Below are 22,294 nucleotides of genomic sequence, written 5' to 3' on the forward strand. Positions count from 1 at the left end.
TTCTCAACATGTCTTGAAGTTCTCCAGAGGCCTGGTGATGAACTAATTATGTGATTCAGGTGTGTTAACCCAGGGTGAGATCTAAAACCTGCAGGGACACCGGTCCTCGCGGACTGGGATTGGGGACCCCTGATATAGAGGAAAGTATTGGGTCACACCACTTACCTACAAATACATGGACAGAAGGTCAGGTTGCCTTGTGTCCACATTCTTTTGGCCATTTTTTAAGTTCTCTGCTGGGACTGTGGTGGTGGGAGGGGGTCCACCACCACAGTGCTGTAAAAAACTCTTTGAGGGTATCCGCAGCAAAATAATTAGGCGCACTCAGCGATCGTGAAAAACACCAAAAGAGGCCATTATCTTTTTGATGAATGCTGTTAAGGCCCCCGGTACAGTTCAGACACTTAGAGAATAGATGAAAAATGCAACGCTTTGAAAAATGGCTGCTTTCCCTCTGCTTTATGCCAGCTGACACTCAGGAGAGAGCGGTATTGATCTTCACAGCCAAGTTTTGGCAGGAAGCATATTTCCAAAAAATGTCCATTTCCCCCCCCTTCGGGTCCCAACGTTTTAGATCAAATATTTTTAGCTTTACTACTGCACATCAGTGCCTAATGAACCTGGCTGTGACCAACCGGTAAGATTAATAATCTAATAAGAGCACTGATGAGTCTTTGCTTCAGCCCTGCGCAGGTTAAAATCTTAAGATTTATGCCGCTGATCCCCGCCGTCTCCTGAGCTGAACGTCTCAATGTGGCAGCTGAACATGTCCGCCCTCCTCTGATGTCTCTGAATGTGACAGAATGCTTTGAGAGTCAATGCAAGTCAGGGAGAGGAGCCTTCTAGAGTCTAGAGACGTGTCCCCCTGTCACAGGATCTTTCCTCCGCTCACTTTTTCTACACCTGAAAATGTCTTTTGGCATGAATATGAAACAGCAAACCTCTTTGTGTCTCCCAGACAAGAATAATCAGAAAGAACACAGAGCCTTGTAGGAATAAGTCATTTTTTTTCTTTTTTAATGTCCAACATTTCTCTTGTTTCCGCGGTAACAGGGGAACAGCTGTTTCCATCCAGACGGCAAGATAGAAGGCATCCAATAATGAAAACACAAGCTAACAAATACAACTTCCCGTCATCTCTCCACCTCTCTCCGTTCCTCTCCTTTTGTCTCTAATCCTCTTTTTTGTTGTTGTTGGTTTTTGTTTGTTTGTCTGCCCGGATTGGTCCGAACTACTGTTAAACCTGTAGTTAAGAGTCCTCTGTTATTTCAGCACATTAAGTGGATAGATTACCAGTTAAGATTAGACAACAGATCCAGTTTGAATACTGACTAAACTCTTCAGATTTGAATTCCAGGTGTAAGTTCAGATTCCTCTCTTTTCTTGCCTTTCATCTGTGGATTTGTAGCCGTGAGAGTCAGATGACAGGAAATGTTACATATGACAACAAGAACATTTGCACACACACACACACACGCGCGCGCTTCCTCAACATCCTCTCATTCAAATGGCGAAAATAAGTAACCAATACAGTGTCAATAAATTATCAATAAATAAAGTAAATCTCATGTCTTTCAAAGTTGAAGGTCAGCTGAAGAAAAATATAGATGGAGAAGAAAATAGGATTTATCAGGCTAACAGACCGGTGGGTGGTGTTGCGCTGCACTCGGGAGTATTTTTTTGGCAACAATACTGTCGCAAATAGGTTGTGCTTGTCACGTCTCAGGGACACGGGACCGGCAGAGCAGCGGTCAGAGCAGGCAGATATGCACTTATTTGTAAAGTGTGTGTTTATTTCCACTTCGAGCATTTCCATCCACATGTGTCTTTTTTTTCTTCTCCCTGTCTCCCTGTGATGAGTAACATCCACGCCTTCCTCCCTGCGGCTACATTTCTGCAGTCATGTTTTCTGACCCAATTTGTTCTTCTTGCAACCTTGCCTGGTTTGGTATCTTTGTTAAAAAATTCTTTCCCGTTATGCAATATCTTAGCCTTATTTTTTATTTATTATTTTTTCCATTGGCTTTTGACTGTTTTCGTCTCAAGGACACAGACAACACATGTTGGCAACACAGAACTCCCATTTTCCTTCAGTTTTTACAACCCGCTGTAGTTTTCTATAGAAAAAAGCCTCCCTGTCCCCGTCTCCACTCCTGAAAACGCCCATGTGTTGTTACCTTAAGGGCTGAACTCCGGGCTTCCTCCAGCAGCTGTGAGAAAGGTGCAGCTGCTGATGGAAAGACCTGCATCTCGAAACCACTTAGAGGCTTTTAGCACTGACACAGCTGACATCTCCTCTCCCCTCTGCAATCTGCCGCAGAAGCTTTGACGGATCTTGAAAGATAACTCATTTTTTTGTGAAACCATCTAAATGAGAAGCTGAATAAATAAAAATCAGTTTTCATGTTTTTTTGTGGGCTCGTGTTGGATTGTTTCTGAAGCACGAGCTTCTTTTCTGTTGAATTTCTCAAATATAAAGGAGCAATTTAAATATTCAGGTTGGCACCATGCTGTGAACATACCGCAGGGCTGCTTTCATGTCTTCAAACAAATATCTGAGCGTGTTACGATGACTCTATCCGCTCCCTTCCCACATGAAAATCCGCTTGCTTATGCGGTACGCGGGTAAAATAAAATGCCAAACAGTTATGCGGGTTACGTAGTAGCGCTGATCACGGCCTCATGAAGAGAAACAGCTTTTCATTTTAGACTTCTTCCACTGACACGGTTACTGAAAAAGCTCATGATTTAACAAAACCGAGCTACAACGCGCCCTGCACAAGTCATTTCCATCAGAGGAAACAGAAGAATATCAGGGTTTCATACAGATTTTAAGTCCCTTTGGTTTAGTTTTGCGGAGAAGCTTTTACAAATGGTCTTGAGGTTCGGCTGCTCCTGTGTCGTCCCTCGAGGCAGGCATCAAAGTGCACAAAACTTTGAGGGGATATAAATGGTTGTTACGCGATACATCCTCATCCAGAGAGGCAGACAGAGATATCAACCTTCACCCACCAGGTCTCCAGAACGCTACAGATATGGTCTTGTAATATCAGCCGTCTGATATGGTCTGGTTCAGATAGCACCAGGCACGAAGATACACAGATAGATGACAAGGTCACATTCATATACAGCACAGAGCTGATGCATTGACACTCGTGACTGAGCTTTTTAACTGTTGAGCCGCCAACTTTAAACCTTCAGTCTTTTTCTCTGCACAATCATCTCGCTCCATCAAATCTCTTAAAATAACTCCTCCTTCTATTTACAATCACTTCCTCCTCCTGCTTCGATATTTTCCCTCCAACCACATCTCGCAGTTTCGATAATCTCATTCGATTCTATTGCCAGACCCCTGTCGCTATACATAAAGTTGATGCGTGTGAGGAAAAGTTTCCAGGGAAAACCTTTTTCATGGAAAATTTGGGGATTTTTTTTTCTTCTCTGTGGGGAGGGGGACAAGGGGAGGCAGATCCCCCCCTCAGCAACAACCAAGACTGCACTCACACCAACCTCACTCACAATCTCACATGAGCACAGTCATTAAAAAAAAAAAAAAAAAAGAAACATCACAAGAGATTTCTTCTTCATCTCCAATGAAAAAGATACAAAATGTATAAAAATGTTATTTACAGTTTCTTTTTTTTTTCATTTTGACGGATCTCGTTTGTTTGAAATCTGAGGAGTTTGTGTTTTTGCCTTTAACAGTTTGTAGGTAGTAGAGGTGGTTGACTCATTGTCCACAGAAACGTCGTCGTTCGCCGTAGACGGTGACACTCGAAAACTCTTTACACAGTACACGCCGCCCACGGACTTTCTCTTGAATCCGTGTTATCATTGGATGTTTTGTCCGTCTTTTTGTCTCTGCGTTTCCTCTGTCTCGGTTTTGTTTCCCTGTCCTCGAATGTTCCAGGTTGTCCCGGTGCTTCAGGTCCATCCGCGACCTTTGAACATGTCCAATGTGACCCCAGCACTGTAGCAATGCATTAAGGGATACGGAGGTTGTCATCAAGACTGTCCCTCACTTCTGTTGGCTCTAAGGTGAAGGAAAGAAAAATGAGTCATCACTACGTCTGTACAGCACTTCACTAATTGTAAATTCAAGTTCACAGTGAAACTACAGAAGTAAAATGGAAATGAGCTTTGGAGGCAAAAGGACAAAGAAAAAGAGAGGCAGAGAAGAGGGAGAGGGAAAACAGAAGAAAATAGACTGAGACACATGGGAAGAGATGATAAAGAAGCTGGAATGCAGGAAGCCTGCTGAAAGGGTTGGGGAAGGCTGAGATAAACAAACTAGAACAGCACAAGTCAAGAGTTCAAGATGATAAGATGCTGGAGAAAAGAGGAAGAGAAGAAGATGCATGTGAGAAAAGGACAGGAGGAGGGTGGGTTGAGGGTGGATTTTCCACTCAGAAGGACTTACTCCGAGTCAGGGGAGACTTCAGATATGCTATGGGAAGTGGCAGACTGGGATGGAGACGGGGAGGGTCCGTGGACGGAGCCGTTTGGACCAGGGTTTGGGGCAGTAGGGGGAGGAGTAAGGACAGAGGAATTGAAGGATGCTAAAATGGACGAAAGAATATCCAGGTGTTCACTGGACGGTTGTCGACCCAAGGGGTTTGGATTTGAACCTGCAACCTGGGGGGCGGCCTGACCGGGAAACCTACATGAAGCTGAGTCCAGTCGTCCTCTGGCGTGAGCTGAAGGAGGTAGGTGCTCTTGCTGAGGCTCCTCAGATATCGGGGGAGGAGGAGAAGAGGAGGGCGGCTGGTCAGGGTGTGAAGGCTGGCGGGGTGGCAGAGTGCGGAGCCACTCCCGACACGGCTGAGCCTGGGCTCCCATTCCATTGGTGTCAAGTTGCTCCCTTGATCTACTGCTCACGAGAGCTTCTCCGAGGTGCTCCCGGGATGAGGCCTGTCGCCGAGTCAGCGAGCTCAGTTGCAACCTTGAACCGCCGAGGTATCCCTCAATCCCGGCGCCGACAGCCCCTCCGTTTCCACTCACATCCTCCCTCGATCCGTGGAAACCGGTAGCATGGTGGTTGTCCAGTCTATCCCTGGATCCTGTCAAGTTCTCCCTGGATAATGAGACTCGCTGGTGATCCAGGGTCCCTAACATTGACCCCTGCCCCAGCCCCAGCTCTCTCCTCCTGGGTAAGAGGTCCAGGTTGTCCCTGGAGCCCCGGCAGTCCAACCGATCCCTTGATCCTCCGACCGTCTGCCTCCCGAGTGGATCCCTGGACAGCTGCCTCCGTGCAAGCGAGTCCAGGTGCTCCCTAGAGGAGTAGCGGGAAGCTGGCTGGGAGAGAGAGCCGGAGCCTCCAGTGGCACCAGCTGAGGCAGAGTACATACGGCCGTACGAGGCAGCAGGAACGCCTCGGTGGCCGAGAGTAGAGGTTCGGTACCAGTTGAGCTCACTGGGGACCCGGCCCATACTGGAAAGACCCTGGAGTGCAGGAGGACAGCCAAGACGGTTCTTGAGGATTCCTGGGACAAGAAAATGAAACCACAAGAAGAAAAGAGGAAGGCGTTAGTGGTAGAAATGGAGAAGCAGGAGAAACCTGAAGAGGAGAGTAGATTCCATTAGGTTACTGGATGAATCATCCATCTATCACAATAACTGGCTTAAAATAATCAAATCAGGAAACCTGAGGATACAAAGAGTGCTTTCAGAGAAATACAAGCTGTCTTAGCCTCGTCTTTTTAAGTAAATCTGCACATTACAGGTGCTCACGGGCACTCATTTTCAAAAAATACTGGGTTGATGATTAGATCAACTGTCAGTCTATCGTGACACCTAAAACATGTCGTAGCTGTGACCTTATTGGCTGCTAATCCATCACGGGAGGCTGGACTGTTCCAATTCGACTGTGGTTTGGCAACAAGTTCACAGTAAGCCTGGTAAAAATGGTTTTTCTAGTGACTGTGATTTCATGAAGCTTAAGACTTTTGAGAGAATCCAACTGCCTCACAACGTAAGGACAGGTCTTGTAAAAGTCTCATGATGAGAGAAGAAGGCGAAGAAAAGTGGAAGAAATCAAATAATGAAGAGAAGCCATTTAGAAAGAGGCAGAAAATGAGTCACACAACTATCACATTTACCAAAAAGCAGGAAATCTCACATTAAACCACTTCTGCATGCCTACGCGGGTGTTCATTCGGTATATGACTGGGTATATGGCTATATTCATTCCCTGAAATGTCTCTCATGCTTTCAGGCTACAACCTTTTCTTTTTCTTACTCACTTGCATCTGATTGGGCCTTCATTTCTACATGTGCACATGCCACTTATATACTTTATGTGTGCACTGTATGCCGAGTATGCATATTATATTTCATACACTCAATAGCCACTTTGTTAGGTACACCTATTCGGCAGCTTGTCAACACAAATATCTAACCAGCCAATCAAATGGCAAGAACTCCCGTGCATTCAGGGATGTAGAAATGGTCGAGACGACCTGCTGAAGTTTAAACTGAGTATCAGAATGAGGAAAGTGACTCTGAACATGGTTGTTCATGGTGTTCATTGTTCTAAGTATTTTAGAAACTGCTGATCTAATAGGATTTTCCCACACGACCATCACTAGGGTTTACAGAGAATGCCTTGTCGATTCAGCAGACAGAGGAGACTGGTCAGAGTGCTTCAAGCTGAACAAAAAAGCTAAAGTAAAGTCCAAAATAAAAGAAATATTTGAGTGAGGGACGGGTCTCTGGGTCACCTGGAAGATGTACTGAAATAATTCACCCATATATGAGACAAACTGCACAAACTGCAGATAAATTCTCCGTTATTGAACTTTGGTTTAAATTATGCTTTGCTGGTTCAGCTCATGCAGCTGACACCACCTCCATCTCCCTCTTGGCAAAATGTCCCATTCTGCATTACTCAGGCAGGATATCTGGAGACACTCATTAGATAACAGGATGAAGAAGATCACAGATTTAGGATACTCAGACCAGGCACTGATATGCAGAGGCACAGTCTGCCTGACAATCAATGACCTTTACCAAGTAGATATTTATAATGATGACAAAAAAAAGAAGAAATAAAAGTAGCAAGAGTCTGTTAGCGTCGCATTAAAGTGTCATTGTTTCAGAATAGTCATCACCGTTTTCCATTTTGCTGTTTGTACCTTGCATGAGTATCTAAAGCTTTAATTTACAAATAAAAGTAAAATAAGGCACAATCCAAAGTGTATGTGCACCCTTCCGATTGTGTCTAGTTGTTCACGTCCGTCTCTCACCTTTGCGGTGCCTGTGTGGCTGGGTGAGGCCGTTCTCGTCTCCACTAGTGAGCCCTGCGTCTAGCTGGTTGTTATTTGCTGCGTCCTTGCTGTAATCTGCCCCCAGGGGGCGCTCTGAGCCCCACTTCTGCAGACTGCGTGCCTCGCACTCTTCCAAAGCTGGCCAGTAGGATAAAAGGTCATTGCCGTCCAGCTCTGTTGCACACGGAAAGAATAAACTCTCTGTGGTTACTGGCAAATTTAACATCAGGCTCAGTGACACCTTATGAGGGAAATCTAACCGAAATCTAAGTCTGATCATTAAGTAGTGAGCAGAAACAAAACAAAAGGAGACCTTATTGGGAAGTAGTCTAAATCACTATTATTGCAGTCATCACTAAAAGTTGTTATTATTATAGCCAATAAAAAACAGTCATAAAAAGCTATATTCTAATGGATCATATTCTCATCTTTTTAATTTGATGTCAGGCATTTTATTGCCTCATGCCCCAAGAACACAAAAACAGATGTCTGCAACTAATAGCAGTTGTCAGCATACAAAATAGCATATGTTCATTATCAAATCAGAAGCCAGGGCTAATTAAAAGTGTCAAATAGGACATTTTTCAGGCTGCTGCAAACGACCCATGAACTCGGGTTTTTAGCATGCACAGCAGAAGCTGATTTAAGGAAAACGAGACAGAGTGACAAAATCAGCCCTTCAAACCAATCTGTGTTATTTGGAGCCACATTTTGTAAAGGATATTATCCGTGGTAAGGTGTGTGTGGATGAAGAATTTAGGCTGCAAGTAAAGATTCATCACTTTATTTCAAAATTACTTTTTAAATAAATCTTTTCTAAACTAAAGGTGAAAACTTCATGTAGTTCATTTTAACTTATTAACCAAAGAATATTTTACATTTTGCTTTAATGATTAACTTCCTAAATAATCCATTGTCAGAACTACAAAGAAATGAAATAATGATTATTCCCTCCAGCTGTAACATGCATGAGAGCAAGCATCACTGATACATCAAATGCGTTCATCTTTTTCAGGCTTTTGAAATCAGCAAGCCTGCTGTGACTGTAAATAAAAGAAAAGATCATCGGCACCAGGTTATAAAAAAAAGAAAATCTATCCATATTGTTGTCCTGAACACATTCCCGGTGCAGTCCTCGAACACTGCGGCGATGCAGGGGTTAACGCTTTGTCACAGAGAACTGGACGCCTTCAGACTGTGACCTTTCAGTAAAAAGCCTAAATGTTTCAGGCCCTCCAGTTTGACTGCACTGATGTATTGATCGGACTGTAACAGCCATCTGGATCTTGCCTTCCTCTATTGAACGACGGCTGTGGTCTGGTTAGACTCTGAACAGAGTTCGTGTGACCCCAGCGGCTTAAGAAGCTAAGAATTGATTGGTTAAATGGATTTATAGATTTGCACATATTTGGTATTTTCTCAGTGTGAAACGTTTCACGGAAACTGTACTCGCGTGACATTTATATCACACACTATGACGTGTGTAAACTCATATATTATGCATGATAAACTTGTCATTGTGTATCAGAAGAAGGAGCGTATTGATTAATGTATGCCTGTATTGACATTTCCTCTTCCTGTAGGTGGATGCTATTCTTGCTTACACATAGCGCACAACATACAAATGATTTAAATGCTATTTCACAGACCGACAGAACCTTGTGTTGAATATGTGTTGTGGAGACACATGATAAACACTACAATAAATGCAGCGATTTATTGCAGATAATTGAATTATGCTGCAGGAGCAGTTTTAAAAGTTTCTATTGAAGTTATTGTAATCTGCTATTGCCTCGAGTCTGCACACTGACTCTGTGTCCTTGTAATTGCTGTGAACTCAACCTGACTAAAGCTTTATTACTCTGCAAAGGAGCTCTTTGTAAACTTTAATTACCTTTCAAACATACAGAGGTTGAACATTTGAAACTTAAAAACCTTTTCTGAGAAGTATTCTTTAAAAAAAAGTGAACAAATTAAATGTTTTGTGCCAACAAAAGACTTTCCAGAACATTTTGATGGGACCCATAACTCTAAGACTTTCAATGATGAAGCACTGCGAATGAGACACTTCTCCATACTGACTTTAAACAATAAAAATGTCAAAAAAAAACATTAATAGAAACTCGGTAATGCAGAAAAGTCTACCTTTGGTGCCGTTGTTGGCGGGCTCTGTAAGCAGGCGCTCGCCGTGATTGGAGCGCTTGAATCGCCGCTGGATGCGGCCACGGAGACGGACGTTGTCCTCACTTTCCGAAGAAGGGATGGAGAGACTGCGCTCCTCCTCCATAGAGAGATCCGAGTCTGAGTCGGAATCTTCACCTGGATAAAGAAACAGAGAAGGGACGATAAAGTGGGAGTGAGAAAGTGAGGAAAAGGATAGGGCTGATGTGCCGGTATTCTGCATTGTGAGTAAATGTTCTTGAGCCTTAGTTAAATATGGGCAGAGATACAGTGTTTGTTTTTCAGAGATTCATGTCTGCTCATTATGCATATTCACCCCCGTCTCTGTGGAACATGGCTACATCCAGGTCGGTTGCACCAGTGTGGACGATGTTTTGCTCCAGAGTCTGACGAGCCAAAAGGTTTTCTCTAACAGGGAGTAGAAGAGAAGTTAGGAGAACACACACAAACAATAGAAGCACACAGAAACAGGCAGATACATATTTGAAAAAAAGCGAGAGTCCTTTCAAACACAAATACTAGTGTGCACTCTTCATACAGGCCAAGACATGGCATTAAGACAGACGATCACTGAGCCATGAAAACATTAACAGCCACTCTCAGGGTACATTAGTGTTGCTCTACATGCAGTACAGTACATTGTTCGGTCTAATCTTCTTCATCTTTACCCCACTGACCCACAAAATGAAAAACAGGGTTTTATGCAGGGAGGGAATTTCCTCCCTGAGGCAACTTTATCCAAAAACCACAGACCCAACAAACCCGCCAGATTCCCATCTGAATGATGGGTTAAGCTTTTTTTTTTCAAGCATCAATTTATTGTTGTTTATTATTGTTTATTATTGTTAATTTATTTTATGGCATTAAACCACCACGATGTGCACATCTACCTTAATATATTGGTAAAAACGGTGACACGTGTCCATTCATGCGTGCATGCGTTCAGATACCTGGCAGAGCTGACGGAGGAGATTGTGGAGGTTCCCAGTGTGATGCGGTGCAGCCCGCTCTGCTCCAACAGTGAAGCGTTGTGATAGGGGTTCTGTGCCTGAGCACACAAAAACACACACAAGAAGATTTAGAAAATAGCTCGCAGCTTTCCACCTGCGTCCAGGAGGCTTGTCATGTGGAACATAAGACTCTGAGATGTGACAATACTTCTGTTATCTGCTGATAAATCAAAAAAGAACGCTAATAGGGGGTCATCCATACATATAATCCATCAAAGCTAAAAACAGCATCGTGCATGTAATAATAGTCTTGAATTTTGCCCATATGACTCAGTAATAGAGAGGAAGAGCTTTGGAGGAAATGGGGGTTAAAAGGGTGGAAACAACACATCTCATACGCACACACACGTAGACTTCCACACACATGCACACCAACATCTCACACACACACACACATTTAGGCAACAAACTGTATGGGGTTCACTGCACTGACAGAGATTCAAAGGAAATATGGAACATGCATATATATACGAAGTTCAAACACACAGAAGTGATAGTAAAGATTCTGATGCTGATAGCTGAGAATTCATACACACACAAGCGCACACACACACACACACACACACACACACACACACACACACACACACACACACACACACACACGAGACATGGGAAGTAAAGAAAGATGTGAAAGTAGGATAGCATTTCATACACACGCATAAAAGCATCATTAAATCGGCACTGCACAGTGCTTTTGCGAAAGCGGGCTAAAGAGCAGGCAGGGATCCACTGGCTGGTATAATTTTTTATGTGGGTCAGCTAGGAACCCTGAGGGCAGCTGGAGAGGACAGAGACACGACAGGAAAGATTGATGGAAGGATAGAGGGAAGGAGAAATTCAGGGCAGGAGGGCTATTGTGCTGTCTAGTAATGGGCACAGCAGCAGGAGAAAACTTTGTAAACGGCTTTAAGGATCATGCAGCTGGGAGATTTATGCCTTCACATTATGATCTTAGATTCACTTAGCTTGTCATCACTGTGCAATAATAATGATAATAATCTTTTGGATACCGTAGTTCTTTAAAATGATAACAATTAGTTTTCATCTTTATTTTGCTGTACTTTTGTGCATGCATTCTGCTAATGCAGTATATTAATGATTCAACAGTCAGGCTAATTCAAGAAACAAATGACAAAAGGTGTTTAGCTTTAGCAGTAGCAGTATAGATATGCTCAAAAACTGGATATTTAGGTATGTTGGACTTACTGTGCTCTGCGGTGGTCTTGGGGGATCTTCTCCAGGACTCTTTTTACCCAAGCAGGCGACTCTCCATGCCTCCTGAACTTCTGAGTTGAACACGGTGAAGACTAGCATCACTGACAGACCCTGGGAAAGATGATAAAGAGATATAAAATAAAAATAGCAAAAACAAAAACACACAGACTAACAAACAAGATTTCAAAGCTACAGGTACAGATCGCACTTTGTTGTGTATCTGATCATGCTTTGTTCATACCTGCACAAGGCAGAGGACATCAAATATGTAGTAAAAAGCCAGTATGCTGTTATTTACAGCCATCAGACCACACAGCCAGGTGGAGGTGGCCACCAGCAACAGCAAGAAGGCATTGCGGATAGTGGCGCTGCAAAGAGGGCAGTGGAGGAGAAAAAAGATTAGAATTGGATTCGCCAGGATGAATCTGCGATACACTCTGATGCATACGCCAGATGACTGCAGCATTATATCACACTAAACCTTTAATTATAACACAATAATGATGTTTTCACTATATCTCATCATGATTAGGGTAACAGAAATATAGAGACAGCAAAGAGAAACCACACTAATGGACGACAGTAGAGGCACTGGAGGAACTACAGAGCAATTCTTATGATACAGCTCAAATCTGAAAGACTACTTTAGAGGAACTTTAACTCGGGAATTTTATATAGGACCCTTTGAAGCCTGAAACAGCACAAAACACAAGAAAAGGATTGTACTTTGGAAGGTAGGCTTCAAGGTCACTTTTTTAAAGTGAGAATAGTGTCAAGGCAGACACTTACATGACAGGGAGTTTCTTGGTCTCCTTCTGAGATGGGTTACACGACATCTTGGCTACAATGGTGAAAATGCCTCCATTCAACTGAAGAGTGAAAGATCAATACAGAAAACATTTAAATGCATTTCAGCTAATCCACTACGGCCATTAGCAACGACTGGGACAAAATCAATGTGAATAAATTAGTCACATAGGAGGGAAAGATACATTTAATAAAAGCAAAGCCATTCAAGTCTCTGACAGTATAAAAAAGTAAAAGAAAAAAACAGAAAAGGTGGATTCACAGGTGTGTGTATAATACTGGTTACTGACTGTAATATGCTGTAATCATTCACTTTAAAGCACTGCATCAAATTTCTTGAAGTGAAGTTTCAAAAGGCCTGAATGAAGTGATCGAGCTTAAGTGGGTCGTCTTTCCAAAAACCATTTGGAGGGCTGCCACTCGTGGCTGTGAATGTTAATTAGGTTTAAAGCTATGTTTACTTGAGAATGTGCATGTTGAGATTTCATTCATATCATTTAAGTCTGTGTGCATGTAGAGTTCACCGCCATGTGTCAGACAAACAGAGAGATGTTTACCAGTATGACGATGCCGATGGGACCAGCGAAGCTCCAGATTAGTTTGTCATAGATGGATATCCAACAGAAGTCTGGGTTTCCATAACCCTCTGGGTCCAAACCTACTGCCAGGCCTAAAGCAAACAGATGTGCGGTCAGATCAGTCAGATCAGCTCTGTGATGTCCTCTGCTGTCACTCACAGAGAGACAGCAGCAGATAGGGAAACAGTATAGGCAGTGACTGCAGGCCATTATTGGAACACCACAACACTTCTATGAATGTTAGGGATGGTTTTAGCTTTTATTAAATGAATATTTTTAGATTTATAAATCAAGGTGTTAGAGAAAATTAGTTCCTGAAAGCACTCTCTAAATATTTGAATACATCTTTTGGTCTTTAGATTTTAAATGTTAAATCCAGCTTATGGACTAATTGAACTTTGAGCACTTAGCTGCTACGATTAAACGGCATGGACACAACCATCATTTCTCTTTTTAATTTAACTTCGTATGACTTTATTCCAAATCAGAGCAGAAATGTTTTACCCCTTGATTTTCAGCTTCTGGTTGAATCATGTGAATCAAGTTCACAAACAAAAATTCACTGATTGTCAGAGTCAGGAGAAGATCAGGCGGTAGGCTAACGGTGCTCATGGTCAGGTCTGGAGTGCACCATAGGTGATCTGCAGGACAACGGCAGTATGTGGCAGCCGGAGGGATTCGTGATAGTCTGGCTTGCCTTTTTCCTTAGGTTGAGCGGGGATACACAAAGACGGTTTCACCTGAAGTTTCTTTCGTGTGCGTATGCACTTACAGCACAGATTCAGTGTAGAACCTGAGGCACCAGTGCTCCATATCAGCGCCAGATGTGGTTAGTAGGAAATTTGTGACTTGAACTGTGATATATTTATTGGTCATGTATCCTTGTTTGGACAAAACTGTTGATGTTTTGACAGGCGTGGCTATAAAGAATATTTGAAATAAATTGCAAAAGAAAAGACAGAAGAAGCCTGAACAAAGATAGACAGACAGATAAACACACCTCACAGCCTGAGGGAAGAGACATGTGCTAAAGTGTGTTTATGATGGTGGGAGACACATCCATTCTTGTGTGTGTGTGTGTGTGTGTGTGTGTGTGTGTGTGTGTGTGTGTGTGTGTAGGTTTGAGAGACAGACAGTGACACAAACAGCAACAGATAAAGGGAAGCTGACAGTATGTTATGAGCCTGGATGCAAACTACCAATCTGGGCGTGTGTGTGCGCGCGTGCGTGTGTGTGCGTGCGTGCGTGCGTGCGTGCGTGTGTGTGTGTGCGTGCGTGCGTGTGTGTGTGTGTGTGTGTGTGAAGGGGATAGAGAAGAAAGTAGAAAGATATGACTTGCTTACACTGTGTCATAGCAGAAATTGCTTGCATTAGTATCTCTGCTTTACTGTCTCTGTTATAAAATGCCACTGAAACCTGTTTAATCCAAATGTCAATAGGACACCTTATCTACACAGCCAGACTCACTATGCATGTATGTGTGTGTGTGTTTGTGTGTGTGTGTGCCTGTGCTTGTATAAGAAAATCATTATTGTGTAGCTGTGGCAAGAACAGGGTTGTGACTGTCTGCTTTTACATGGCTGCACAAACATGTTCCTAGGTCATATCGAGGACTGTGTGCCTGCATGTCTACATGACTGTGTTACCTGTGATAATGGCGGGAACGCCCCAGCCAATGGCGTAATAGAATCTCATGGCTCCATAGTTGATGTTGCGTTGCTCTGTTTGCATTCGGTAGATATGAAGACCTTCCACGAACATCCAGGCGAACGTGGACATGAAGAAGTAATGCAACAGGATGGCGACGACCGTACACAGGAACTGAGGGGAGAGTTTTTTTTTTTTTAAAAAGAGTGATTAAAAAAAGAAAAAGAGGAAAGAAGGAAAAGGGGAGGAGCAGGAAATTATAGGTAGCAGAAGGTAAGTGACAAAAAAAGGATTAAGAGGTGAGAGAGAGGGATGAAAGGGGTAGGCTAAGGGGGAAAGGCAGGAAAGAAGCGATAGCAGTGAAAAGACAAAAAACAGAATCCTTTCAAGGATTGTGCGACAGCTGAAATACAGATGTCTTGGCAACCAACCAACGAGTCTTTATTACAGCAAAGCAGGTGTCAGCAATGAAATAACAGCCGTTCATGATTAAATTACTAATGCATCTAATGAACAGCGATAACGGCAGCATGTTACAATTCGTCCAGGAAAAGCATAAAAAATTAAGAATGTAAATGGATGTTGTAAGAGCTGAATTTTACCAATAACACCCAAGAGAGTCTTTTAATTATGATTACGATTACAAAAATGTGCACCATCTGCAGAGGAAGGTAAATAATGCCCAAATAGATAATGTCGCCTTCATATTAATTGTGATTGTAGAAGTTTAACAGCTTTTTTTAAACATGATGTATTTACTACAATAAAAGCATCAAGAAAACAAAAATATTGCAAATTCATTGTTTAAGGGGAATAATTAGCTCGACTGAAATAAATCCATCTTGCATTTTTGAGCAATAACCTAGAGATATAAATCGAGGTGTTTACCTTGTGAGACACCTGGATTCTCACAAGATTCTCGATTTCACACGAGGATCAGCTACGCTTGGGTTCAATAATTATGACCGTACTTCCAATCCACAGTCACAGTAAGTGTCCTGTGAGGATCTACTGGTATGTCTGGATGTGTTTTATGAAAACTGATGGCGACAACAGAGGGAATTGATTATTTGTTCAAAAACAAATCTTTTGATTGGCTGCCAATGATCGACGGTGATAGACAGATGGCAAATCCAAATACCTGCCAAGTGCGTGCCTACCCTTTTCCAAACAGTTTCCAAGGACGACTTTTCAGATGGTTCTGTTTAACAAACCATCTGGTGTGTCAGGTGATGGTTAATCTATGCCTCATTTTCACATAGAAAACTTTGCTTTTCTGACAATAACTTGGACACTGTATAAATAAAAGGATGATGTAGTCTGCCACAGGACTCATTTCTGAGGTCATTCGTCTAGATTGCATATCATCAGGAATGAATCCCAGTAAAGGCAGGAGATAAACTTCAAAGCCATCTTTAGTTAGATGCTGCTGGTTGGTTTGGCAGTGATACTTGGCTTCCCCATGAATAATGCAGAGCATTAACATTTTGGCTTTCTGTGAAATTACCTTCAGGCTGCATTCAAGAATGGCTGAAGTGGTTTATTTGAACTCTGCAGCCTTTTAGTCTGAATTGATTTGTTTGACCAGATGAGGACGATGCCATTCAAACTCAAGTGGCACTGAATTACAGCACTTTGAAAAAGCAAGTCAACTTTGTCTAAGAGAACTGCAGTGGTGTTTGTTTAAAATCTAAACCACCCTCAGGAAACAGCTTGAAAATGCACAACTAAATAAGATGTCTGTGGGAACCTGACAGACGCGTCACTACGTGACCTTGTAGCCAAATGTGTTCTTAAGTTACACAAAGACAAGACAAGGTGCAGTAATGTGCAAATGTAGATGCAGATGCAGTGATTTACTGTGCAAATATAAATCGAAACATAGTACATAAGGCAAAAAAGATTTTATATAGTTTTAACAAGATTTTAAGTCGATATTTGGTCTGATCACCTTTATTCTTAGGCATCTTGTAATTTCTTTACGTAGTCTCCAGGAATAGTTTTCTAGGCTTTTTGAAAGACATTTGAAGCTCTTATTTGGATGATGGCTGCCGTTTATTGCATTCTCTGTCAAAATGATCCCACACTGCTTTAATAATGTTGAGGTCCGAGCTTTGGTGAGGCCAATCCATGACTGATAGTGTCAGTTTTCCTCCAGGATGGAAGCGGATGGATCAATAAGTATAAATGCCATTAGGTTTGCTTTGTCTCCCCGCACAGTCTTGAGATCATGAAGGCCAACAGTTACTCTGGACAGTGAATTTCCTTAACCCATCAGCAGGACCAGTATATTGAAACACTGTTGAACCATGTGTGAAATAAATAAATAAATAAATACATACATATTCTCCTCTGTGTAAAGAGGAACAGGATAAGCACTGCCAGAGCTCTACAGAATGACTTCTGGCAGGCCACTTGGTGTGAATGTCTCTGACCAAACAATCAGAAACAGACTTAATTGGGGTGGCCGGAGGGCCCACTGTCCTCTAATGGGATCGGTTCTTACTGCCTAGCGCCATGGAGCCCAACTGGTATTTGCCATAAAATACCAGAACTGGCAGGTCCACCACTGATGCTCTGTACTTTTAACAGAGGAGAGCGGAGCTGTTGCATAGTCTTTTAGATTACAGTTTCAAAAGGCTTAGGCTTTAAACTGCAAAGAATGACATCAGATTTGCTTTGATGTCCTCTGGCAAAGTTGTTCAAGTTCACTGAACCCTCAGTTTAATGAGCAACCATCTTTCTAGCCAATGTGAGTTTCTACAAGCTCTGGCTTTCTGAAATGTGACTGCAATCTGCACTCAACACAGACAAGTACCCCCCAAAAAGGCCATGCGAGTATTGTAGGTTGACAAATGATGATTTAGACAAACATTTATGTATTAAATTAAAGTTTGTCTCAAAAAAGTTAATATAAAATATGACTGTGCCATTGCAAGTGCATATTATCATAGATGATAATGGATGAACTGGCCCCTTTGCTTATGAAATCTATAATGAATACAACTCAGAACTCTGGAAATTAAGGAGAGCAGACACTTAAGTCCCAGAGGTTAAAAGACGCTCAGTAGAATTTCCCAAGAACAGCCAAAGATGACACAGAAAAAGCAGCATCCTTGGCAGTAATACAGCCATCTGATGAATCTCTCACTCCCACACACACAAAAAGCACCACGAGCCACACACATAAGCATGGAAAGATAAAAATATGCACAAGCGCATAAAAACTAACACACAACCGCTGCAAGGGCTGAAATGCTCTCCCAAGCATGGAGTACATGAATTAGAGAACATATTGTTCAGCTAGAAGTAACCAGTCGCACTGTAAGAGCAGTACTGCCGACTATGTGGGGGATAAAGATTAATTAATTGGATTTCATGCTGAGTGAGCACATATTTGGAGTACCCTCTCGACAAAGCTCGCTGCTCTTTAAACACACTTTATATAGAAATGTGTGATGCAACAAAACTGAGAGATATAGTGGTCAAAAAAATGGGCAGAGGACGAGAAAAAAGATAGAGGACTTAACGTAAAGGAAAGAGGACAGTGTGAGAGACAGTGTAGAGAAGCACAGAGTGAAAAGCGACAAGAAGCACCCAAGCAGAGGATAAGAAAGAGGAAGAAAAACAAAATACCAGGAGGCAAGAAGAGCTGTCGACATCAAAACTGCAAAGAGTGAACATCTTATGATATTGTTTTTGGCAACAGTTTAAGAAAAAACATGGCCACTGCCAGATACTATTTGAAGATGAATGAACTTGTAAATCTAAATGTCGCTAAAAATTAGATATACACCACAGCCATGGCAAAAACAAAGTACAACCTCTTTAAGTTATAAGGTTTTATGTATTGAGATGCAGTAGAAATAATGAGCTCCTTGATTACTTAGTTAATAGATCATCAGCAGGTGTAGGCTCCTCTATAAAACCAGAAGTTTGTCTGGTCTGGAGCATCCAACTGTGTGCTAACACCTGAATGCCAAAGACATCAGCAATGATTTTAGAGAAATGATTCTTGCTGCCCATCAGTCTGGCAAGGGTTATAAGGCCATTTCCAGTCAATTTGGAAAGAATAAATACAATAAGAATAGATGGATGTTGAATCTCTGTCTGTACAATGCAAAAAGAACTATTGCAATGCAGTGCGATACTCCATGGGCAAAACAAACATACAAACAAGTCTACTTTTAGAAAAAATATTTATGCCCTGAAGTGTGAGCATGGTCTTTATCAAAGATATGGACCTATGTGAAGAGGATGCTCACAATGGAAGGCTGCAGTCCCGTAACACAGGAGGAAAAACAAAGAAAGTATAAGCCTTTGTTATTTTGTGATTGGTAAAAAAAAATTCAAGATAGTTGCCAATCTTCCCAGGAGTGGACACGCTCAGAGAGATTGGAAAAATAAAAAAACCCAAGAGCTACATTTCAGACTCTACAAGCATCATGAACAAGTATGACATGTTTGGAAGGCTTGCCAGAAGAAATATTCTACTCTAAAAATAACATGGCAGCATAGTTCAGGTTTGCAAAGCTGAACAAACCACAAGACTTTGCGACACCCTTTGAATAAACAAGACCAAAGTGGAGACGTTTGGTTATGTCCAAACATGGTGCTGTATACTATAGCCCAAAGTCAAAGGCCAGACTTCACCCTGATTGAAATGTGGCAGGACTTTAGGAGAGCTGTGCATACACGACCTGAAGCAAAGCTCTAAAGAGTAGTGGACCAAAATTCCTCCACAACAACATGAAAGACTGACAAAGTGATATAGAAAATGATGTCTTCTAACAGTGCTTTTGCAACGTGGCTCCATTAATGGTAAATAAATAATAACTTTTCTGTTCATCACAGGTTATCTATCTAGATATGACAGAAGTTGGACTCTGCTTTTACCATGACTGTACACTGGATAAAGTGGGGACTGATTGTGCAGTGGTGTGAAAAAAGGAACTAAAGCTATAGGCAACAGAAAAAAGATGGATGCAGAAAGCCCACCCCCGCCACTACATACCTGTTGTTCAGTCTGATTGACCCCAAGCAAAAACACCAGCTCTGATAAAAACATGGCTGCCGCTGTGTTTGAATGGATGCTCCTGGTGTTAGACTTGAGGCCCCGGAGACAGGAGAGCACCAGGACAGTGAGGAGCAGCGCCAGCATGGAGACGCACAAAGAAGAGTACGTGACCAGGGCCAGCGTCTCCAGGTCGCCCTCCAACTGCTACTCACAGAGAGATGCAAAGGAGGGGGGTGAAAGGAAGAGGAGGGAGAAAACTTGTTGAAAAAAGAAACTTCAATCCAAGAAGATGAATCATTACAACTGCATTGAAATGCAACCTCTCTATCTGAACTCTCCTGTCTGCCGTCAGTGTGAACTGACAATATTTATATGACAACCAAGTATGTGATCTATAGAAAGAAATCTAATGAAAGGTAAGTACATGATTAAATCCCTTTATTAAAAACATCTAAAAAATACATTTTTCTTGATGCAGTCAGGAAGAAAAAACAGGAATCAGACCAAGCTTATCTGTCAGGAGAAACTAGAGTATAAAATCAATTCAGCACGTGCATTTGCCTCCTCTGGAAGCCTCTGCTGCCAGCAAACATAGCAGACACCACCAGAATTTCATTTGGGCAAACTGGGCTTCCCTGCAGCATCTCAAGTGAGTGAGAATAAGATACCCCATCATACCACCAGACTAATGATGATGAATTACTTAATCTTATGTAACTGTTTCCAGTTTGGAGAAATGGAAATCGTCAAGACAATGATGTTTCTGATTCCACACGCTCCCTTTCTCGAGATCTGACACATCATCAACTTAGTATGCTTGGGAGCGGTGGCTAAGGGGTTTTACATTAAGCTGTGAAAATCTTCTACAACTGTAACAAGGCCTTTCTTCAGCTTTCTGAATGTCAGTTAGGATTTCTAGACATTTATTTCCTTTTTTCCCTTCTTCAAACTGGGCAATTACCAGCTGACACTGTTAAATGAAAAAAAAAAAATGTGTTGGGGCAAAGTGGCAGACATGGTGAAGTAAAAGGTTCACTTAGGGGAAATGCTTGATTACTACAGAAAGGGTCAAGGAAGGAGAAAGGATTAAGACTTATCTTGATTTATCTTGATTAAAAGTAAGTAGCTCTTGATTGACTGATCACTAACCTCTCTCTGCGAACTGTCCATCAGCACGCCAAAGGTTCCCAGTCTCTGGCACTGACAGCGCACATGAGACGTGTTTCTGTACACCACCATACAGTCTCTCACCGTCCAGCAACCTCCCATCTCATACCTGCAGGGACAGAGACGGAACGAGGAGATAATAAGCAACATTTCAAGAAAGATGTTCTGCTGCTGTCCATGCATCAGTTTTTCATAATTAATAGAAGTCACATGCTCTCAAAACAACACTCGGTGGACACTTAATTAGGTACACCTTGTTAGTACCAGGTCGGACCAGTTTTGTTTTCAGAACTCCTGTAATTCTTTGTGGCACAGATTCAACAAGGTAAGGAAACATTCCTCAGAGATTACACGCAAGGAATTTAATTGCTCTTGTGAAATTAAATTATTTGCTCTAATTAGTTTTTGCTCACGCATTTTATATGACATAAATATTTTCATACATATTGACATAGCATCACACAGCTGCTGCAGATTTGTCAGCTGCACATCCATGATGACAGCTCCTGTTACAACGCATCCCAAAGCCATTTTATCCTGCTGGATGCAGCCATCAGAAGATGGATACACTGTTGTCATAAAGGGATGGATGTGGTGAGCAACAGTACTGAAGGAAAGTTGTGATGTTTAAATGATCCTCAGCTGGTACTAAGGGGCCAAAATGTGCAAAGACTATATCCCACACCATTACACCAGCAGCAGCAGCCTGAAACATTGATCCAAGGCTATAAGATTGGTCTATCCTTTCAATATCCTGTTCTTAGCTGACAGGAGTGGCACGCATTGGGTGTGGTCATCAGCCGCCGCAGGCCATCATTTATTGTTTGTCTGAAACTGGCCTCTCTTCTAAATGAGACATTGAGTCTCAAAGGGATTACCTGTAAAAATGTAAAAATATAGGTTAAATAAATCAGCTTCGAGGTCAGACATACTGTGCATTCAGAGATGCTCTTTTGTGTACCTTTCTTTCAGTGAGTGGATATTTCAGTTACTTTTGCCTTCTAGTCAGCTCAAAGCAGTCTGGCCATTCTCCTCTGACCTCAAGGCATTTTCACCCAAAGAACTGCTGCTAACTTGATATTTCTCTTTTTTGGACCATCTTCTATTAAAATCCTAGTTCATCCTGTTGTGTAGGAAACAGTTTGAATTATTCAGACCAGCACATGTGGCACCAATGACCACGCCAGGTTCAAAATCACTTAAATCATCTTTCTTCACTAGTCTAATGCTCAGTTTAAACTTCAGCAGGTCATCTTGACCATATCTAAATACCTAAACGCATTGAGTTGCTAATTAGACTTCTGTGTCAAATATGTGTACGTCAGAAGGTGTTCAGTGAGCATTTGAAATAATCTTTTGGCTAAAGTGGTCTTGTATTTTAAAACCAGATCAGGCACTCCCGTC

At 42.1% G+C, this 22,294-nt stretch overlaps 1 protein-coding gene across 1 annotated transcript in view; it reads right to left on the reverse strand.

Moving 5' to 3' along the window:
- Nucleotides 1–582: 582 nt before the first annotated feature.
- The window catches only part of celsr3 (cadherin, EGF LAG seven-pass G-type receptor 3), a 119,551-nt gene continuing 97,839 nt past the window's right edge, over nucleotides 583–22,294 (reverse strand). The window contains exons 25-37 of the mRNA XM_039604686.1: nucleotides 20,873–20,999; nucleotides 19,721–19,927; nucleotides 14,706–14,880; nucleotides 13,039–13,151; nucleotides 12,464–12,543; nucleotides 11,916–12,042; nucleotides 11,666–11,785; nucleotides 10,397–10,494; nucleotides 9,763–9,854; nucleotides 9,411–9,584; nucleotides 7,245–7,439; nucleotides 4,421–5,483; nucleotides 583–4,033 (exon numbers count right to left, since the gene is read on the reverse strand). Of these exons, the coding sequence (XP_039460620.1) occupies nucleotides 4,006–4,033; nucleotides 4,421–5,483; nucleotides 7,245–7,439; nucleotides 9,411–9,584; nucleotides 9,763–9,854; nucleotides 10,397–10,494; nucleotides 11,666–11,785; nucleotides 11,916–12,042; nucleotides 12,464–12,543; nucleotides 13,039–13,151; nucleotides 14,706–14,880; nucleotides 19,721–19,927; nucleotides 20,873–20,999 (2,599 nt within the window). The 3' untranslated portion in view covers nucleotides 583–4,005. The remainder of the gene's footprint in view (nucleotides 4,034–4,420; nucleotides 5,484–7,244; nucleotides 7,440–9,410; nucleotides 9,585–9,762; nucleotides 9,855–10,396; nucleotides 10,495–11,665; nucleotides 11,786–11,915; nucleotides 12,043–12,463; nucleotides 12,544–13,038; nucleotides 13,152–14,705; nucleotides 14,881–19,720; nucleotides 19,928–20,872; nucleotides 21,000–22,294) is intronic.

Source organism: Oreochromis aureus, linkage group 20 (assembly GCF_013358895.1).
Source record: "Oreochromis aureus strain Israel breed Guangdong linkage group 20, ZZ_aureus, whole genome shotgun sequence".
In the NCBI taxonomy this organism is placed as follows: Eukaryota; Metazoa; Chordata; class Actinopteri; order Cichliformes; family Cichlidae; genus Oreochromis; species Oreochromis aureus.